This window comes from Myodes glareolus, chromosome 20 (assembly GCF_982192425.1).
Source record: "Myodes glareolus chromosome 20, mMyoGla1.1, whole genome shotgun sequence".
NCBI lineage: Eukaryota > Metazoa > Chordata > Mammalia > Rodentia > Cricetidae > Myodes > Myodes glareolus.
Window position 1 is genome coordinate 14,029,755 of NC_142045.1, and position 22,101 is coordinate 14,051,855.

General features: G+C 35.5%; 1 protein-coding gene across 6 annotated transcripts in view; it reads left to right on the forward strand.

Moving 5' to 3' along the window:
* The window catches only part of Zbbx (zinc finger B-box domain containing), an 89,918-nt gene that overhangs the window by 56,677 nt on the left and 11,140 nt on the right, over positions 1 to 22,101 (forward strand). For all 6 annotated transcript variants that reach the window (XM_048424751.3, XM_048424753.3, XM_048424754.3 and 3 more), the window contains 7 exons: positions 2,148 to 2,257; positions 2,605 to 2,705; positions 3,835 to 3,914; positions 5,220 to 5,359; positions 7,757 to 8,058; positions 14,235 to 14,388; positions 15,889 to 16,005. In XM_048424751.3, coding sequence (XP_048280708.3) covers positions 2,148 to 2,257; positions 2,605 to 2,705; positions 3,835 to 3,914; positions 5,220 to 5,359; positions 7,757 to 8,058; positions 14,235 to 14,388; positions 15,889 to 16,005 — 1,004 coding nt within the window. The remainder of the gene's footprint in view (positions 1 to 2,147; positions 2,258 to 2,604; positions 2,706 to 3,834; positions 3,915 to 5,219; positions 5,360 to 7,756; positions 8,059 to 14,234; positions 14,389 to 15,888; positions 16,006 to 22,101) is intronic.

The window sequence follows — 22,101 nt, forward strand, 5'->3', positions numbered from 1 at the left end:
TTTTGATGTCTGCTTTCTTATATTCTCCATATATTTTGGAGATCAGCCCTCTGTTAGATGTGGGGCTGGTAAAGCTCTTTTCTCATTCCGTAGGTGACTCTTCCGTCCTATTTACAAAGTCCTTTGCCTTATTGAAGTTTTTGAGTTTCTTGAGGTTTCATTTAGTAATCGTTGATCTTAGTGTCTGTGTTACAGTGTTCTATTCATTAAGTTGTCTCCAGTGTCAATGCATTCAAGGATATTTCCCACTTTCTCTTCTAGCAGGTTCAGTGTAACTGGATTTATGTTGAGGTCTTTGATCTCCTTGGACTTGAGGTTTATAGCATGATAGATAAGGATGTATTTGCCTTCTACATGCTGACAACCAGTTATGCTAGCACCATTTGTTGAAAATGCTTTCTTTTAACCATTTGTATAACTTTGGCTTCTTTATCAAAAATCAATTGTATATAGGTTTGTGGATTTATGTCTGGGTCTTCAATTTGTTTCTATTGATTTATCCATTTGTTGTGCCAATAGTGTGCTGTTTTTCTTAATTTAATTCTATAGAAGAGTTTGAAATCAGGGTTAGCAATACCTCTGGAAGTTCCTTTTCTTACAGGATTGTTTTAGCTATTCTAGGTTTTTTTGTTTTCCCATATGAAGTTGAATATTGTTTTTTCAATGTCTATAAAAATTATGTTGGAATTTTGATGGAAATTGTGTTAGAAATATAGAATGCTTTTAGTAAGATGCCCATTTTTCTATGTTGTTCCTACTGACCCATGAGCATAGGAGATCTTTCCATCTTCTGATATCTTTTCTAATTTTTTTCTTCAAATATTTGAAGTTCTTTTAGTACAGCCCTTCACTTTTTTGGATAGAGTTACTCAATATAATTTATATTATTTTTAGCCAATGTGAAGGGTGTTATTTTCCTGATTTCTTTCTCAGCCCATTTATCATTTTTACATAAGAAGTCTACTGAAATTTTGAATTAATCTTGTATCTAGCCACTTCACTGAAAGTGTTTATCAGTTTTAAGAGTTCCACGTAGAATTTTTGGGGTGGCTTATATATACTCTCATACCATTTCAAATATAAATAACTTAGTCAAACTCTGAGTGGAAGGAATCTCTCAAAGAATTTTTTAAAAGATAAAGATTAGAAATACAATAGATTTTGTATTTATGTGATTTGTACAATATTTAGAAAATGCAGCTGTGGTATTTAGAAGTAGGAAACTATGTACTGCAAAATGAGGCTATAGCTAGAAATGTGTGCTTGATTAGGCAAGGTCCTCAGATTCCTGCTCTTGTTGTTTTCTCTGCCTAAGTAATTTAAATAACAAGGTTCCCACTTTCCCCCTCCATTTCATCTTTAAAAATAAGGATCATAGTAGAGATTACTTAATCTAATGTCTATTAACATTGAAAATGCCAAAAGGAGTTTGAACAAGAATGGGAAATTTTTAACTTTCTTTTGGCATTAACAATATCAATAAAACAGCCTTGTCTTTTACATGGCAAGCACGTGTGCTTGCATGATCTATGAGGGTGGTGCAGCTGTCTTTAATTACCTCCAACATGAACTTCCTCCTCACAATTCTCTGAACATACTCCAGAATATACCTCTGAACTCTGAAAATTTTCAAGCTCTATGTTTTCCTCTTGAAGCAGGCTACATCCATCCTAGACGTTAATTAGGAAATAGATGCCACAGACGTTACAGCACACATTCTTATCATGTGACCCCATTTTCCCACTCTTACAGTGTGCTGAAAATTTAGCTAAATGTCCGCAGGATGCCTCAGAACTCATTACCATAGTGCAATGTGTGTGAGATAAAACATACACTTGCAAATTAGCTTTGTCAACAACATGGCATGGTTTTTGGACTCCATATGGCTTTTGAGAGAATACTGACTGGTGTGATGACTTTGGTCTTCATTTTAAACAAAACACAGTATGCAGTTGAAAAACTCTTTAAGTGATGTGGAACTGATTTAAAAACTTTCATTAAATTAAAATTTTACTAAGCACAATAATCTGTGAATTAATATTATGGTGAATTTTCAATTCTCATTCACTTGACAAGTACACATCTCGTCCGGTCAAAGTTCTATTTATATTTTTCCTCTTCTGATTATATTTTTTATTGTTTTGTAGAACTCCACAGGAACAACTTCGGAACATACTATCAAATATGTCCCCACATCCCTCTGAAACTACAATGGAGGCACAAAGTTCTCAGAGTGAAAATGATGTTGATAGCGATGGTCAGTTAAGCTTTAACTACATCGTTTAACATTAATGCTTAAAATTATATAAGTAAGCAATTATTAATACATGCTCTTTAACTTTTGTCCATGTATCATTCTCATCTAGACTAATTAAACTCCATCTCCTTTTATTTGGTATAGTACCTGACTTTAAACTCAATAGCTTCATGTAAAAGATAAAGCAAGAAAATGAGTGTTTTGTCTGAGCTGAAGGAATTGATAGTGTTTCCATGTTTGTGTTGATTCAGGAAAGATGGTTCTTTTATTGTAGACAGTAATATTTCGAAAAAACAAATTATCAATCATGTCATTTGCTAATATTGTTTTCCAATTTTTCTTCCTAGTTGAGGAGATCAAAGTCCAATATCCACCTCTCTTTATGCCAGTAGAAAAACCGAATATAGAGAGACTTCCACCATCTCTAACCATAGTGGAACTGGATGGTGTAAGTAGATAATGTTCAAAGTCTTCAACATGGAAAGCATGTAATAGCCATGTCTTATTATTATCAGTAAGATTTTGCTAAAAAAATTCATTAGAGCTTAAGAAGAATTTCACGTTTGGATTCCAGATTGTTGATGAATATAAAACTATAATTTTTATTATAGCAAATAGATCTGCATGCAAAAGTAACATTTCTACTTTTATGGAGGCATGAATAATAGGATGTGAACTCATGTTTTCTGTGTTAGTGCATAAAGTAGAGTTTTGGTGTCTCTTTATTTCTTTGTTTTTCTAAGGCTTTCACAAAAAGATCAGTTTCATTATATAGATTGTTATTTAAATATAATTAAGTGTAAATGTGGTTTCTATGGTATTATTAATAAATATTTCTCTTTAAAGGAAAAGACAGTATTTATAGTTTGAGAGGTTTTACAATAATGTCAGCACATCTTTGGAAGTTACAATGGAACCAGAGATAGCCAAGCAGAGCTCAAACAATATGACTCAGATGTAATCCAGTCCCTGCGTTTTGACTTCCTACTTATCTAATCATTGAATAATCACTTTCTCCAAATCCTTGCGACTTTGGAGTTGGCTGTTTCAGAAAACAGGAATCTAGAGTCTACACCTTGCTTTTTCTGTGGCCTCTATATTGACAGCTGCTACAGGTTTTCTTTCTTATATCAGTGTTTTATTTATTCTCTAAATAAGTGTGAGATATTAGTCAAATACACACACACTTTCACACATACATTTATACATACACATGCATATATATACCCATACATATACCCATACATATATACACACCTTTTATTAAAATTTTGGTTCTTTAAATAAATTGTAGACAGACAGTAAGAAACCTGGAAAAGCACGAGTCAGTACTCTATTGGGATTGACAGTTGTTGCTTAAGTTTCTATTATTGGTCGCAAATGTGACAATTGTGAAAATTGAATGAAACATTTAGTGCCCTTAAGGAAGAAGAGTTGAATCTGGTCTCCCTGGAACATGTGAGATTTAGTCAGAGAGTTATTTGTAGGGAAAAATATAAATATTACCTACACTTAACTGGCTAAGTTCATAATAACTTAATGAGCATACTAATATTATGTAACATGTATTTAATAAGACTCATGAAGCAGACTTTGAAGAATCAGGGAATGCTGTACCTTACAGAGTTGAATTAGCTGATGCAGAGAGTCAATTAAGGTAAGATTATTTTCATTCATTTTGGTTACTCCTTTGGGATTTCTTTTTAGTGTCCCTCGTCAAACACCAGTCACAAAGGGCAAAGCCATGGTAGAGTAGTAGTGATTGTCTAATATGGATGAGGCCGTAGTGTGGATTTGATCTGCAGCTCAGCAAAAAATAAAACCAACTAATACAGCTATGAAATTCTCATCTACCTCTCTAAGTGGGAAATCTTTGTGATTAAATATATATTAATGTTAAATTTACATAAGCCATGTAGAAGTTTCTGCATATTACTTATTACATATAAAATGATGATTTCTTTGTCTAATATTTGTATTATTTATACATTTTTTAAATTAGTGATTATCAACCTTCTTTTCTCTAACGATCCTATTTGCCTGTGATTTCTTTCAAACTGCTATTGTGTTTCCTAAACGAAATGAAGGACACTTCTGCATGCTTATTTTTTTAAAAAATCTAGCAATTAATTAATAATTTATTAAGTGTCCTGTGTATCTAAGTGTCTGTGTGCTGTGTGTGCTGGCATATACTGGCGTGTGACGATCAGAGGACAGCTTGTAAGGAGTTCTCTCCTTCTACCATATAGGTTCTTGGATTGAACTCAGGTCATAAGACCTGGTAACAAGTTTCCTCACACACTGAATCATCTTCCTGACCCCTACTTTCTTCTTTCACCTATATTATCCTATGTCTTTGACTCCTGTGTAATCTGCTAAAAGTGGTGAAGGAAACTTTCCATTATAGTTTGGTGTTAGTCTTACAGCATTGGTTTGTAGGTACCTACCTCTTTTTCTTTGAATTATGAGTGACCTAAGATGACATTTTGGTTAACTAGAATCTGTGAGTTTTATGATTATAGAGTTTCCATAAAAATCTGGGGTTGCTCAGTCTGTTATGAATCTTTCAGTACAGTTGCGTATATAGATAGTGGACATTGTTGGCAGCCACAATGTACTATATACTGCTTTTAACTTTCACTACCAAATGGGGGTGCAGATATGTTTATGACATGCTGTGATTGTAATTTTACCAAATTTTAATGTTACTGAAAGATGTCAGAATGCAAACATATCAATACATTTTTACGTAGGAAATTTCTATTAGAATTTTGTAATTTAGTTGCAGTTAATTATGTCATGTATTTCTTGTAAATAATATAATCTAGCTTATATTGTATAGAATATGTTTACTGAAAATTTAAAGCCACTAATATATTATAATCTTATGCAACTAATAAGCAGAACTTTCAGAGACTATTCCTTCCAACTTGTTATTTGTGCTTGTTCCAAAACATGAAAGTTCTACATTTCCTGATTATCAGAATTGCTTTCCACGTGAAACTGGCATCCATCAGCATCTTGTTTTCAACAAAGGAAAAACAGACCTCTTAAGTCTCTGTTTGAGAACAAATCCTACATATCATAAGGATGACATAAAAGGTAATGTTTTCCTTTTTGCTTAATATATCTTAATAATCAATGTGGATAATTTAATAAGGTCAAAGATGTAGTAGCCCAGGAACATTTTTCATATTATTTCATTCATTATAAAACCAGAAGAAGTGATACGTGTAAGAAAAGTGATTGAGAACATGTAAATTCTCTTGTAACTAATCTTTTAATCAATAGATAACAGTGTTGTATTTATAATAAAATACAGTCTATATAGGGCTCTATAAAATTTATTATGGTGTACAATAGCATTTTAAAACTTACATAGAAGAAATCTTCATGATGAAAGTCTGAGCAGGGTCTCATTGCCTTCAAAGATAATTAAATAGTTCTTCATGGTCCCCATGACCTTGGGAGAGTGTTGACGGGGAGGAGAGAAGCAGGAAAGGGAGCAGAGAAAACTGTAGAGCTCAATAAAAATCAATTAAAAAAAAAGAAAGCAGGTTGAGGAAGCCATGTGAAGCAAGCCAATACACAGCACCCCTCCAAGGTCTCTGCATCAACTCCTGCCTCCAGGATTCTGCTGTTTGAATTCTTGTCCTGACTTCCTTCAGTGATGAATAGTATTGCAGAAGTGTAAGCCAAATAAACCCTCCCCCCACAAAAAATAGCTCTCTGTAATTACATATGACATGAAGTTTATGTGAGATAAATCCTGTGCCTAAAAAATCATTCCATTTTTAGTTCTGTGGTGTCATTCCTTCTAGCTCTCTTGAACTTTGTAGATCTGAACGTTGTATAGATATTTTTCTGACTTTCCTGGTCTAAGTTTTAAGATCACTATCTGCAGAGGCACACTGATGTGCCCTGACTTGGTCATCAGATTTAATTTTCATATTTATCCCTCAATCTGTGTCACCTTGAAATGCCATCATCTTTCCCTGACTTCCTTTTATTAATCTATAAATTAGTTACTGGATGACTTTTAAGCTTCTTTTCAGAATCTATATTTTATAAACCCAAGATTTTCAGGAAACCAGGAGGTATATCTCTGAAGAACTTGAGGGATACCCGAGGGCATTCTTTAAAATAACTGATTTAAATTTGCTAATAAGCTGACTGACCAGCAGAAGAGGAAGAAGATTGATGGCTTCCTGCCAGTCATAATTCCCCCAACATTTTCCAACTGGCCTTACCTGTATGAACTACATATACATTTTGCAACTTAGTGCTGTGAACCCATATCTGGTTGTTACTGTCTCTAAGATAGAGTCACTTCCCAGGTGGGTTTGTGAAAATTGTGAATATAAGTATCTGTGTATTACTTCGTAGACATTGAAACATGTCTTTTGTCTAGAAATGCTTTCGGTTTACATTAATGTTGAATAGAAAATGTTGAATAGAAGTACAGCACCTCCGTACTTCTTTTGCACGCGCATCTACACAGCTTCCCCCACTAGCAACATTCCACATCATTTCTCTCATTTCCTGACTTCTGTTATTTATTTACAGTCTTTATTACAGTATTAGTTACAGAACATTGTGAGGTTTTCACCAGTAGTATTTTTCAGTCTTGCAATACATTATTAAAATTATCTGCATACTTTCCAAGACAGAAGGCCATCATTTATTCTAATGAATCTGATATTTTATAGTTTGATCCAAAAAATAAGCATTATTTATTATTATTGCCAATCTTTCACTGTTTTCCAGCCTTCCTGACTTTCTTTTAGAAGTATATATCTGATCTATAAATTTATCTCATTTCTCATAATTCTAATGATTTTATTAATTACACCAGTTTGAAGTGGAGTTTTCATTTACTATGTATAATTGCAAAGTTATATACATATTTGGTAATAACAGGCAACATTTTGGGATACAATCTAGCTTTTAAACCATAGAAGTCTTAGTCAAAGTCTCTCATATTTTACATAATCTAGCACCTTTTTCAGTTATTTTCCACCTTGGATTTTCTTTAGTCATGCATAGGGTTCGGTGGAAGGACGTGACTAACGCTGTCCGCTAAGTTTTACTTCAGGGTCTAATTGGTTGAGGTTTGTCTATACACTGACAGTTTTACAGGATAGTAGTGATAATACTTCCACTCTTCCTCCCAGTGAAAACCAATGATCTAACAGATATAACACAGTTGATGTTATAACAGATATAACACAGTTGATGATTGACATTGTCTTCTTCATTTTGTGTCTTGGTAGAGCAGATGTCACTGCTTTACCCCTCACTGTTTTATATCTACTTGACTTCCTTTTCCACAGATTTGTACAATATGGATTAAATAGGTAAAAATATGGAAATGTGGATATAAATTTTGGTAAAATAGGATTTATAGATTAAAAAAGTTAACTCTGGACTTTTGTGAACAATTTAGTTAATTTATGTTTTTAATATATTAGGATGTTAAATATGTGCTTTTAATAACAGGCTCTTCAAATACAGATTTTGGCAATAGTATGGAATCTTGTCTTTATTCTCATGAGCTCAAAAAAGTAGGAGAAACTGGCTCTTTTGAACAAAATGTGACAGAAAAAAATACAGACCCAGAAAACAACCAAAATTCTGGTGATTTTTACATGTCATTTTGGAGCAAGGATTGTAAGCCAACTGTAGATTTACATACATCCTTCATAGAGGGGAAATCATCTCAAGAAACCAGCACATCCTTGGAAGGCAGTCTGAAGAAGAAGCCAAACTTTGAAGATTTAAAAACTACAAAGATACCACCGGTAAATACATACATAATAGGTATATTAATTTACAGTTTATAAGGATGATGTTGAGAAAATGATACATAGTACATACCAAAGTGTTATTTTCTACTGAAGTTAAAATGTGCTGTCTTATACCATGATATTTAAAGTATGACTTGTATGGAAACAGACCTTAGGGGCTTGCATATGACAAAATCTTATAAGATGAATGTCTTTTTTTTTTTTTGAGACAGGGTTTCTCTGTAGCTTCAGAGCCTGCCCTAGAACTAGATCTTGTAGGTCAGGTTGGCCTCAAACTTACAGAAGTTCACCTGCTCTGCCTCTCAAGTGCTGGGTTTAAAGACATGCACCACCACCGTCTGGCTAGATGAATGTCACTTTAACCAGCATTTTTCTGTAACAAATGGTACAGAAATGGACCCACTACTTACACATAACAAGAAAAATGATTCTTTTTCAAACAGAATTCACTTTTAGAGTGTAATGGAGTCTATAATATGACATTACCCATATATATATATATACATATATATGTGTGTGTGTGTAAACACACATTTGCATTATATATGTATATACACACATATGTGCATCAATCCATTTATTGTTGGAAGCACTATCAGTTAAGGTGCATAAAAAGGACCACTGGCTATGATGCAGGTAAAGAATCCTGATTTCAGGAATATGGCTAAGGAAGAAGTAGTGGAGCAAACAAAGTAGCTCTTCTTTGCACTCATGCCTCTTTTTAAACTGTTTTGGAATCTCCATTGTAATTAGTAGAGATCTATTGTAGCTGTAATTATTAGTACTAAATGACTTGTAAATCAACCCGTTCCTAAGCCTTAAAATTGAAAGTCCATTTGTGCAGCCTAAACAGAAACCATAACCAAAACATATGGGGGAATGAAACTTGAGTACATGCTAATTCTGTTTGGGATAGACAGGATTTGTGTGTGTGTGTGTGTGTGTGTGTGTGTGTGTGTGTGTGTGCGTGCACCGTCCTATCATAAAGGTAGTGCTTTTGAAATATAAAATTGGAACTGAGACTTCTTCAAAATCCCAGATATTTGTACATTTTCTCAGATACTGTGGGAGGTATCTCGAACTGAGAGAAATAACCACAGGAGCAACAGGATGAAAGGAAACTGACCTGTACAGACCTGGGCCAGGTCTATCAAATATCTGACACAGGAATGGAACCTTAAAGCTGTAGTTTTTGCATAGGTCTGTGTACCTATCGAGTTGGATGTACCTTCTTGCTGCAATTTCCAAACCAGGATATATGTACTAGTGTTGCTCATTCCCAGTAATGCCCTGATGTATGTGAGGGGTGTAAACCCAAATTCCTTCCCGAAAGACATTTCCACAAGTTACCCAGCAGTGGTTTGACCACAGAAGGTCTCACTTCAAATGAACTTGTCTTCCTATTGCCCCAGCAAAGAAAGCAGTAGATAATGGTGTGGATTTCAGCAAAGAGAGAAAAAAAAAACCAACAAGAATTCATCTTCCCAATTTCCACAGGCCACTGTGAAGACGGTTTGACACATCTATTCATATAGGCAAGGAGTCTTGCACTCAGGGAAAGCTAGCTGTGTGGGGGAGAATCTGACCTTATCTGTGATTCAGAAAGCTCAGTTGAAAGTGGCTCAGGGAGCTGATATGGACTTTGCACTCTGACATCTAATGCATTTGAGAATATAAAATCCAGTTCTCAGAGCAAAATATCTGGAGCCTTCTGACAGCATCCCTGAGACCATAAAAGGTTCACAGATGGCTGAAATCTTGGATCACTCCACTTTTCTTTCTTTTAGTCTGTTTTTCGGTCTTCTCTTTTTTCTCAGAAAGGATCTCATATGTAAAGTTGAAAAACTAATTACTACAAAATGTGTACAGATGGTCTCTTACCATGGTTTTGTTTACAAATTATGCCTTTATTATTCCGTTAAAAGCATTACACATTTATTAGAGCCATATTTCAATTGTGAAGTTTAATTTTCATTGTCTTGGAATATTTAGTAAGATCCACAGAGGCTTCTAGTTACTGTTGACATCTAGATAAAGTATAATTTTGAGAGCTCAGATGTATTAAGCCCATTTTCAGTGTAAAATACTTTTAAGCTCAAGTATAAGTTTTTGGTGGGAGTATAAAGCCACTGTGAGTAAAAAAAAATACATATTCTAAAAAAGAAATCAATGAAAGAAAGAAAGCAAAAAATAAATCAATGAATCATGAACCTGGCACTAAAAGTAATTAAACTCAATAATAAACTAAATTCAATGTATTTAGAAAGAAACAGTGATGATAAGAAGGAAATATTGCAACAAAACTAGAAACTGTTATTAGTATACAAAGATTAGTAAGACACAATTCTGGATGTGCAGGCTGGAACAAGAAGTACAAAAATGTATACAGTTAATTGAAATCAGATATCATTTTAAACTGTTATTAGGTTGATATATTTTCAAATAATTCAAAACTTTGAAAAGAGACATAGATTATCAATCGATGCAACTTATGAAAATTTAGCGTGAATACATTTAATAATCTAAAGAGACAGACGCCATATGGTGTGGTTTACTTCTTTCTTCCAAAGTTCCTATGTTGGAAACTTTATCTCCAGTGCAAGAAGTATTAAAGTCAAGAGGTAGAATGTACAAGCATTGATCACATCTTGTGCGCTTTTCCTTAGGATTGCCAGGTGGCTGTTACTGGGGAAGTCGTTCTGTTGCTAGGCAGGGTTGTTATAACAGTAAGTTTGGTCTTCTCTCATTAATTCCTTCCATCTTTCTCCATGGAATGGTTGACCAAGAAAAGTCTTAATATACATAGACCCTAGTCGTTTCACTTCTCAATATTTAAAATGAAAATAAAGACCTGTGTGCTTTTGATAGAGAAATTTGAAAATCACCATTTTTCATAGTATAAACTCAGGAATCAGAAAAAAACAGTGAACCAATTATAGTAACTTATTTACGAAAAGCCAATAAGTCAGTCAAATGGCTTTGAAGAACTCAGATACTCAGTTGATATAGTAAACATAAATATACAGATATTTTCATTAAATAATAAAGTGCATTTTCCATTATCCTATTAAGGGGTATTTTGAAAGAAATACATAGTTTGTGGTAACTGTCATGATAAAAATAATATAGTAGTTAAAATGAAATAGAACTGTCCTTGTACAAATTAACTACTTAGGAATTCATAGAGGAAAAACATGACATTTTTGCAAACATGTATTAAATTTATGTAGATGTACTATAAATAATAATAAAAGCATGCATTTTATGGACTTTACTAATACCAAAATGGTGTGGGAAGTCCTACTGTATATGTGTTGCTTTTATTGGTTAATGAATTAAGAAGCTGCTTTCGGCCAATAGCTTAACAGAATATAACCAGTTTGGAAAAGATATATACAGAGAGTAGGCAGATTCAGGGAGCTGCCATGGAGCCGCCAGGGGGGAAAGATGTGAGCTACGAGACAGAACCTTGCCAGTAGGCCACGAGCCTCATGATAAAATATAAAGTAATGGAAATGGGTTAATTCTTGATGTAAGAGCTAGCTAGCAATACGCTTAAGCGATTGGCCAAACAGCATTTCAAATAATATAATTTCTGTGTGATTATTTTGGGAGTCTGGCTGGCTGGGAAATGAACATGCCACCTCCACCAAAATACACATGATTATCTCACCTATAAAGGATCAAAGAAGGTTTATTTAACCCCTTTGCTGGTCTTCAGTGTTTTTAACTAAATTACGGATACTAGCTTGTGTGACCAAGTAAGGTATTATATATATTCAAGTTTGAGTTCAAATTTTTAAATGAAATCTTTAAGTGTTACTAATTACATTTTTGAATTCTTCTTAATACTACCCTACATAATATGTGCTTTTCTTAAGTAGTAACATTTATTATCACTTAGCAAAACTGTTTTATTCCTAGATGCTCAGTATATTTTATAAAAATATGCTGATTACAGATTTACAGAGGGTCTCCCAAAGTATTTTTTAGTGTTTTCCATGTGGTTGTTTCAAGGAATCTGCTATGCCAACAATTTTGGTTTGGTCACAATATAGACTAATCATCCCTTCGTTATTCTAAAGTAGCCAGAGGCTATCCTTAATCTTCTAGGGCATAGTCTAAGCCATTGTTGGCAACATTGAAGTATAAATTTGTGGAGCCCTGTGCTTTTGACCTTGTCTTTCCAGGTGAGAGAAGTAACTTTTCTCATAGGTGTTTGTCAATAAAATACACAACACAGAATGAACTTCAGTGCAATCACTAAGGAACAAAACAGCGTAAATTGTGTCACAGAAAACGTCTTCTGATAGTAATAACTTCAACCTGAGAGATTGGAGGAGCACCTTCATTCAGTAGCTGACGAGGCTAGTCTCTGGGGTAAACTGGATGATAAGGAGAAAGGATTGGAGAAACAGAAAGACATAATCAGAAATCTGTTCAATAAAGAGAACATTCATGAGTAGACATCAGAAAAGTTGGTGCTTTGGAGATGAAGTATGAATTGTTGCTTTCAGACACTGAGAAAACTCCATTCACTTTTCATCCCTAATGCAAATACCTGAACTTGCAAGCTCCCCTTTGGCACAGTGGAAATCATTCTCTTACCAGAAATCATGTAGAAGTCTACTATGTTAAAGAATACAATCCAAGTTCAAGAAATATGGGTTATTTTGGTTGTTTCCTGATAGTCAAATTGAATGTAAGGTATTTATATTTGGACTTCAGTCTTTGTAAAGTAGAACAGTCTATTGAATTATGGTCTAGAATTTTATGGCGGAATTGAAGATGAACATGGGCTAGTTGGAGGTCCAGGGTTTTTCTGGTTCTGAAGCTGTCACTAATAAGCTCCGTGAGTTTGAGAAAAAATAGAAAACAGAATATCACCTTTACAAATTTCTGAACTCCAAACTCAGAGTTTAAAAACACATTTTAGATTGATGATAGCATAATTGATGTGTGCACATCAGTACAGCTGATTGATATTTGGGACAGCTGCAAACAATAGCCTAGGAACTAAACTAGGATTTCTGAATGACATACATTACTGGTTGCCAGCCTTATCTGAGGAGGTTCAAAAGTGATCTTTAAGTTATTATTTTTTGGGTTATAGGAATCGTGGTGTGGACTTGATCACTTAGTTACAAAGTATGTTTAAATATTAATTACACTGAACCAGGAGTTGTTGAGTACTGATAATTATTCACACTTTATCATAAACCTATCTAGGCATCTTACTTATGGATTACTTGTTCCTTCTTAGGATTCATATTTTCTAAATTAATGATCTTGCTATGTATGCTGGTTAGTCTTATGTCAACTAGATACAAGTTAGAGTTATCTGAAAGGAGGAAACCTCGATTGAGAAAATGTCTCCTTAATATCTCACTGTAAGGCATTTTATTAGTGTCTGATGGGGGAGGGGTTGGGGTCATCCCTAGGCTGGAGGTACTGTGCTTTATAAGAGAACTGTCTAAGTAAGCCATGAGGAGCAAGTCAGGAAGGAGCACCCCTTCATGGCTTCTGCATCAGATTCTGTTCTTGTGTGTCTAGTGAAGGACATCCCACATCAATTATACTTCATCTTCGAAACTGGTTTTATAAACAGAGACACTAGTTCTGAGGCATATGTAAGAGTTTCCTCATTCCAGCAGAGTTTATGTGAAAATGTACCAAGACAGTGGTTTTCAAACTGTGTGTTCAGACTCCCAGGGGGTCAAATGACTTTTTCACAGGGATAGAATATCAGATATTTACATTACCAGTCATTGCAAACAAAATTACAGTTATGAAGTAGCAACATAATTCATTTTATGTGTGAGAGTCACCCTAACATGAGGAACTGTCTTAAAGGGTTGCAATAATAGGAATATAGAAAATCTTTGGACTAAGGGAAGAAAATAAAAGAATGAGGACAGAAAGAATAAATATGTTTTATTTTGTAAACTTTCATCCTTTTTGGATTAATGACAACTTTTACTTTATAATTCCAGCTTTACCTGTCTTACCAATTGGATCTAAATATTGTATAGTTTTGTTTCTCTATTACATTGTAAAAGTTACTACAGCTGAACTGGGGTCAAGGTCATAGTAAGTTGCTCAATGAATGAATGCATGACTTTGTTTTAATGAGCTAGAAAGTAAACAGTCTGTTAACTGTTGTTCTCTAGCTGTTACAAGAGATAGCCCTCAGAAAAAAACCTGTAAATGAACGGTATCAAGGACTTGAGAAGTTCTTTACAGCTGGTAAGAATGAAAGACTCGGCTCCCTCCCTTCACCCAGCATACGAGGCAGCAATTCCTGTTCCAAGATCACACTCACAGGTAAATTCTGATCAGGAATCAGATGAGCTTTGGGCCACTCTAATCAAAAAGGAAGGAAGGGACAACAATAATGTAGGAGGAAGATCATGTTAAGAATTTAAAAGCATTGTTCATTTCAATGTCACAAAATAGTAAATCTCCATAGCACTTCATCACCTAAGCAATATATAATGGCACTTTAAATTTTGTCTTAAAACAACTCATAAAAATATCAAAATCTCCTTAATTTCTAAGATTTACTTGTAATTTGTTTCTTCTGAAATATTTGTATTGTCATTTATTGTTCTAAACCACAAATAACTTAAACTTGCTTTTTGACTGTTGTTAAGTGTACAACTCAGTGATACTGTTTACATTCATAATGATTTATAACATCAGTACCATTTGTCTTTAGAACACGTCTTATCTTATTAAATCAAAACTCTATTCTCATTAAACATAACTCATTAGCCTCTCATTAACCCCCAGCTAATACCATTCTTTGGTCTTCTTGTATTATTTTTCTTATTCTGCTTAACTAATACATATAAGTGGACCAGTATATTTCATTTAGCACAGTGTTCCAAGTTCTATCATGTGGAAGAATGTGGAAAATTTTTATTTTATAAAATAAAGTGTAAAAAATAAGATGAGACTATGTAAGTCACTATATATTTATCTTTTCTTTTATGTATGTGCCATACTTCTCAATCTCTAGGGAAAATAGTTAGAAAATTACTGTTAATATATTGTGTTTATAAAGGAAAGCAACCCTTTCTTGTTAAGGCTATTAATATGGCTTTTTATGGACATTTTATGTGGCTTATTTTTAAGGAGTCAACCTTAATATGAGTGGCTACCCACAAAAGCTGAATCCCAGGAATTCTCTTATGATTCAGGCAGATCAACAGTCTGGGAATACCCTCTTGACTTCTTACCTGTCTGTCTTCTCCAGAAGAAGTCTACTGTTATGGGATTAATTTAAGATGGGTTACATTCCTATATGTTGTGGAATATTTAATAATGTAAATGATATTTGTTTAATGTGTTGCATTCTTTTATGTTGCATATGTTTAATTCTCGAAACTGTGTTACTTTACCTGTCTAAAATACCCTATTGGGCTAATAAAAAACTGAAGAGCCAATAGCTAAGCACGAGAAAGAATAGGTGGGGCTGGGAGGCAAGGAGGATAAATAGGAGGAGAAATCTGGGAAGCGAAGATGAGGGAGCCAAAGGAGGAGGAGAGGATGACATCAGGGGCCAGCCACCCAGTGACACGGCAGGTTATGGAGTTAGAAGTAAAGAAAGGTATATAGAATAGAGAAAGATAAAATCAGTTCTTGTCAGGTCCTGAGTGCAATGTTTGCATCAGATGAAGAAGAGCATTTTACGCTCCTTCTCCCCATCTTCTGGCTTTAACATTCCGTCCATGTCTCTTCTACTACGTTCCCTGAACATTAAAGGTTGTGGACTTTACCTTATTTTATACTTTATTTTACATTATCATCTTTCTGTTTCAGAAGACAAAGTGTGGATCCCAGACAGCAGCTTAAGTGAGCATGCTGGTAGTGCAGCTGCCTTGTATGATCTGCCGAGTGCTGAAAATCCACATCCAAATCCACAACAGCAAAAGACAGGTACAGTCTTTTTGGGAAAGCAGTAGTATCATGTCGCTGGCCTCCTTTGTTTGCTTGTTTGATTCTTGCCAAATTATTAGTCATCCGGAATTTCTTTTCTTTCCCATTATAGTCCACTCCAAAATCTAAAGGCAGAAAATCTAGCCAACAAATGAACTCATTATTTCTCTCAAAGATAGATTATATTGTCTAGCTATTTTCCACAGTAACATATTATGAATTATATTACAGATATAGCTCAGAATATGGCATGCTTTGAGCAACCCTCAAAGAATATCCATAAAGTTCTTTACAGTTTTGCTGCTTCTATGCTTTATTTCATATGCTTTACTTGATTTATTCTGTTAATTGAAAATATATTTTTCTCATACAATTCGTCTTGACCACATTTTCCCCTCCCTTTACTCCTACAAAATCCCTCTTCCCCAGCTCTTTTAGATTCAGTCCCCTCTGTCCCCCTTCAGAAAAGAATAAGCCTCCAAGAGCCAACAATCAAATAGTCAAAATAGCACAATTAGACAAGGCAAAAGCCCTCACACCAAAGCTGGCAGGACTAGGATAAAGCAACCCAACAGGAAGAAAGGAATCCGAGGAGCAGACAAAAAAGTGAAAATCTCACCTGCTCCCACAGTTAGGAGTCCTATAAACCACCAAGCTAACAGCCATAATGCATATGCAGAGGACCTGGCAGAGACCCTTGCAGGCCAGATGCTTGCCACTTCAGGGTTTGTAAGCCCATATGTGCCCTGCTTAGCTCATTCAGTGGGACATGTTCTCCTGGTGTCCTCCAGACCCTCTGATTCCCACTCTTTCTGCTTCCTATTCCTTAGGATTTTTCAAGTCCTGAGGAGAGAGACTTGAAAGAGACCTACAGATCTTGTGATTATCTATACTCATTTGTGAAATCACTGAACTTTTATTGAGGCTGCATCTTAGGACCAGGATTGTTATCGTTTGGACTTAAATTTAGCATTCTATATTTTTACACTGGGTTCTTTTATTTGTAAAGATTATAATTACACTTATTTACTTAGTGTGTTATGTGTACACAGTTATATGTAGGTTGGCTCTCTCTTATAGTTATTTTCCTGCTGCATTTACCTCCAGTAGGGTTGGCATATTACTCTTATTCCATCTTACATGCTAAAGTACATCTGCTTTATTCTGCATTTCGTATGTACTTGTAATATATAGCTAAAAGAAAAAATTAAATCAGTTCAGCACAGTTATGTGTAGCATGTTAGCACCATGTGAGGGTCTGGGGACAGGGGATGCATGGGTATTGTTCCTGGTCTCAGCAAGATTGCAATTTAGGAGGAACACTTGACAAGAATGCTATTTGCTTTGGTTTAAAAACTCTTTTCAAGATGGGTGGTGGTGGCACGTGCCTTTAATCCCAGCACTAGGGAGGTAGAGGCAGGTGAATCTCTGTGAGTTCGAGGCCAGGCTGGTCTATAGACTGAGTTCTAGGACAGTCAGGACTGTACCACAGAGAAACCCTGTCTCAAAAAAACAAAAGAAAAAGAAAAGAAAAAATATTTTTCAAGAAAAAAATTAATTACATATGAGTTGTTCATATGTGTAAGATTTATATATCTTCTTTTGCCCTAAGTCCTCCAGCTAGTGTAGATCCTTTCCATTTGAATTTGTGGTGATTTTCTGTCAGACTTAAAATTTTCCGTATCAAACTATCGATTTGTGATTAAAATTTTTAGAGCTCTATAATTAGATGCCTATTGTCACATCAAATTGAAAAGCAGCCTCAAGTATTCTGCTTCCTGCCTCCTGAACAGGGAGAAGGAACTGTGTATTAAGTCCCTGTGTATTGTTGAAAATACATTTAGACACATGCTGTGAGAACTCTGTTACAAAGACACATCTTCCTAAGTAAACAGCCAAATGCTTTTAGGTATCTGGGGGCAGATCCTTCAGTGAGTAACTCACATGAAACACCTTGAATGCAGCACCTGTCCTAGGCCAGCCACTGCCATTTTACCTCCAGTGGCAGCGGCTAGAAACTAAGCTTAGAGGCCATCTAGAGGTTCCCAGATGTCAGTGTCAACATCAACTAGAAAACATGTGGCAATGCAAATTTACTGATCTCATCATTAAAGGTGTTGAGTTATACAGAATTAAGACACCTGATGATCTGCATCTGTCAGTCACTCTCTGTCGTGTTACTGTAGAATCTTCAAAAGTTCTGTTTTGAGAAAACTGCTTGATATAAGGACATACAAATTAAATTATAGTATACTAGTTATAATAGGGTGTGTGGGCATGCACACACAGTAGTTTTTGGAAGAGATGATAAAATGGGTATGTCAGATATTAGAGATCATATGACATTTTAGTTGAGTCTTTAAGTAATAACAGTAACCAGTTAGGGAGTTGGGAAATGGGTTCTGAACAGATGTAGTGCCCTGAAATAAAATTAAATGCTCTTGGCAGTGAAGCAAGCAACAGAGATTTTATACTCTGAACTAATGCCAGGGTAGGTAGGAATTTTAATTGCCAAAATGTCTTGAATATCTGCGAAGGTAAAACGTATAGAACACATACATGTTTAGAGACAAGTCTCTTCCTCATTCAGCCTTTCTCAAAACTTCCTGTGACTGTATGCAACACTGTGGGACATCCTCAGCACGACACTTAACTCAAGTTGGTTTGCACTAGCTTCATCTATTCATTTGTAAATGCTACCTACCCTCCCCCAAATGCAGCCCAAATTTAGCCACTTAAACTTTCATTTCTCCTAATGAGTGCTCTGTAGGTGTCTGTTTCTATTGCTTTCACCAAACACCATGACCTAAAAGCAAGTTGGATTGGAAAAGGTTTATTTGGTTTACACTTCCATTTTGTTGCTCTCCACTGAAGGAAGTCAGGACAAGACTCAAACAGGGTAGGATCCAAGAGGTAGGAGCTGATGCAGAGGCCAGGGAGGGCAGCTGCTTACTGGCTTGCTTACACAGGCTTTCTCTGCCAGCTTTCTTGGAGAGCCCACAACCACCCACCCAGGATGGCACCACCCACAATGGACTGGGCCCTTCCACACTGATCGCTAATTAAGAAAATGCCATACAGCTGGATCTCAAGGAGGCATTTTCTCAACTGCGGCTTCTTCCTTTCTGATGACATTTGCTTGTGTCAAGCTGGCACACAGAACCAGCCAGTACTGTGTTAAATTTTGGCTTGTGCTCCAACTTCCCTTTTTACTTTTTGGAAAACTCTTTCAATATGATTAATTTTCTAACAAAATCTGTTTATAATAAGTGAATGGATTGTTTATGCTTTCAGCCAGGAGATTAGTGGATATATTGTATAACTTATGGGGCTTATATTTTAACATGAACAAAGGTCGTGACATTTAGTTGACTAAAAGCATACTACAGCTACCTGTGGAAGGTAACACACACACACACAAAGCATACTACAGCTACCTGTGGAAGGTAACACGCACACACAAAGCACACTACGGCTACCTGTGGAAGATAACACACACACACACACACAAAGCATACTACAGCTACCTGTAGAAGGTAACACACACACAAAAGCATACTGTGGCTACCTCTGGGAGGTAACACACACACACATACACACACACACACACACACACACACACACACACACACACACAAAACCTTCTTCCTGAGGAATAGCTCTGACCTGATGGGCTCCCTCTACTCTCCCCACTGCATCTCCTCCCAGCCTGGTCTCTCCCCGGCTCCTCTATGTTCTAAGGCAGATCACACGATTATTTTTAGCTTAGGAATGTGTTTCTTTCTTTCATACAGGATGCTTTGCAAACTCCCACTCCATCCTTAGATCCTCCTGGGGATGCTTTCAATCTCAGATCAGATGCCTCAAAGAGGTCTTTGAGGCCACCCTACATATTGCTGCTCCCCAAGTCCTCCACCCACTCTCTTCTTTCTCCTAGAAGCCATGGTCTAACACAACTTATATTTCTCACGTATTCTTACTTGGTCAGAAAGCAAGTAGTCGCCTGTTTACTCTTTGGTGACTCCTCAGTGGTGAAGGCTGGTTCTGGTTCTGGTGTTTTGGTGCAAATTGACATCAGGGACAATATTTGATTTGTTTTAGCATATCTTGATTTGGATAGATGATTTGGCAGATTTAGGAATTAATAAATTATTTTTATCATTGAATTAAATATTAATTCACTTGTTCTCAGAGTTGGATGAAATTTAAGACCTTACACTAATTCTGTATTTTGTGGGTGAGATTTAGGTTATGTGTTAAATCACAAGGTGATTTCTGACTCAGTGAGTAGTATAATAAGTTTCTTAGCAACCTAGCTAAGTATTTCCCCAATAACCCATGCTTACATGTTCCTAGAAATCTTAGAAAATATTTCTATTTTTAATAGTAATGCTTTGAAATATGCAGAGTAACAAGTATTACAATTTTGAAAATGTAGTTCACGGTTAAAGTATTGGGTTCTTTGATAAAAATAAGGTTACTAAGATGCTACCCAAAGGAGGCTGGAGAATAGTTCAGTTGATAAATTTCTTTCCATGCTTGCAAGGAGACATGAGTATAATGCTAGAATTCATATAAAAGTCAGGGACAACAGAATATTCCTATAACCCAGACACTAGAGAAGGAGAGACAAGACGATCCCTGGAGCTAGTGTGGCCAGCCAGTCTAAGTTGAATCGGTGTGAGAAATACTGTCTCAAAAATATGAGTGGCTGAAGAAAATATTCTATATTGACCCATTTCCCCTGTATGCGGAAAGAAAAATGCTACTCCAAAGCATATGCTATAATTGTGTCATCAAATTCTATGTTACACACAGAATAGCAGTAACATTAGTTAAACATTATTTGGTGATTGATTTATGTGTTAATAGTTTTCTGTCCAGTACTATCATTGCATTTTGCCTTTTCAATAGTTAGCCTAGTTTCAATACTAAGCATAGAGAATATAATTAAACCATCACCATAGAGAATGTATTGTATCTAGAATCTGACTGGAATCAATCAATATTAATCATGTTCTGATCCTCCATTGCTGATGATGGCACCAGTTGCTCTAAAGGACAGGTAGGTGTGTGTGTGTGTGTGTGTGTGTGTGTGTGTGTGTGTGCTTTGTAGGGGATGATGCCTTCAACTGTCACTTTTCATCAGTGGTATCTTTCATGTCGTGTTGAGTATTAACTTTAACAATGATATTAATATGTACATGAACAAAATTCTAAAGTGAATGATAAGTCTACCTCAAAGAAAATAAAGAAATAAATAAAATCTCTGTGTTTTGGTGACTCCAAACTACAGTGGAGCATATTTCCAGCAGGAAAGATGGTATGTCCTTTTGCTCTGTGGTGAGCATATCTGATCTATCCCCTGGGTACATTTTCTTTCAACTGGGATCAATTAGCTTCAAATTCAGTGGTAACCAGCTGCTGTTGGCAATGCCAGTCAATGCAGTCCTGAGTTATCTGAAGGGCATCCATGTAATTCGGTACTTTTCTCACTTCCCTTTGCTGTTGTTGCTGCTGTTGTCAAAATATCAGACCTTACTAATAACTTTCTCCTTTTATTTGCTATATTTCAATAAGCAATATAAATTCTTTTAAAATTTGCATTTGATGCAGCATCATAACACAGAAAAAAGAACAATACTTCTTGACAATCCAGGACATTTGATTTCTGTAAAAAATTACTACCATTGCTGCTGTTCTGTTGGGGCATGGCACAGTGCTGGGCAAGGGGACAGAATGCTCCTTTCTGACTATGAATGACTTATTAAATCGTTCCACATTCAATAAAGGGGAGACCACTTTTCAGTTCTGATCATCTAACTATTCCTTGAGGGCATTTTAACAAGAATCAATACATAGGCATATGCCTGTTGATTGAATTTGTCTAAAACTTACTTTTTTGCACAGTCACAAAAGGGTCAGAGAGTTAATTTATTCATAATTTCATTAAGCAAAACCATTTCTAAAACTGATTTCTGCAATGTTCTTTAAAGTCAGTACCCTCTGTGAGTTATGGTGAGTTGTTATGAACTATTTACATGCTACAACCAGATGCTCATGAGAGTGTTCACATACTCACTATAGAATAAGAAC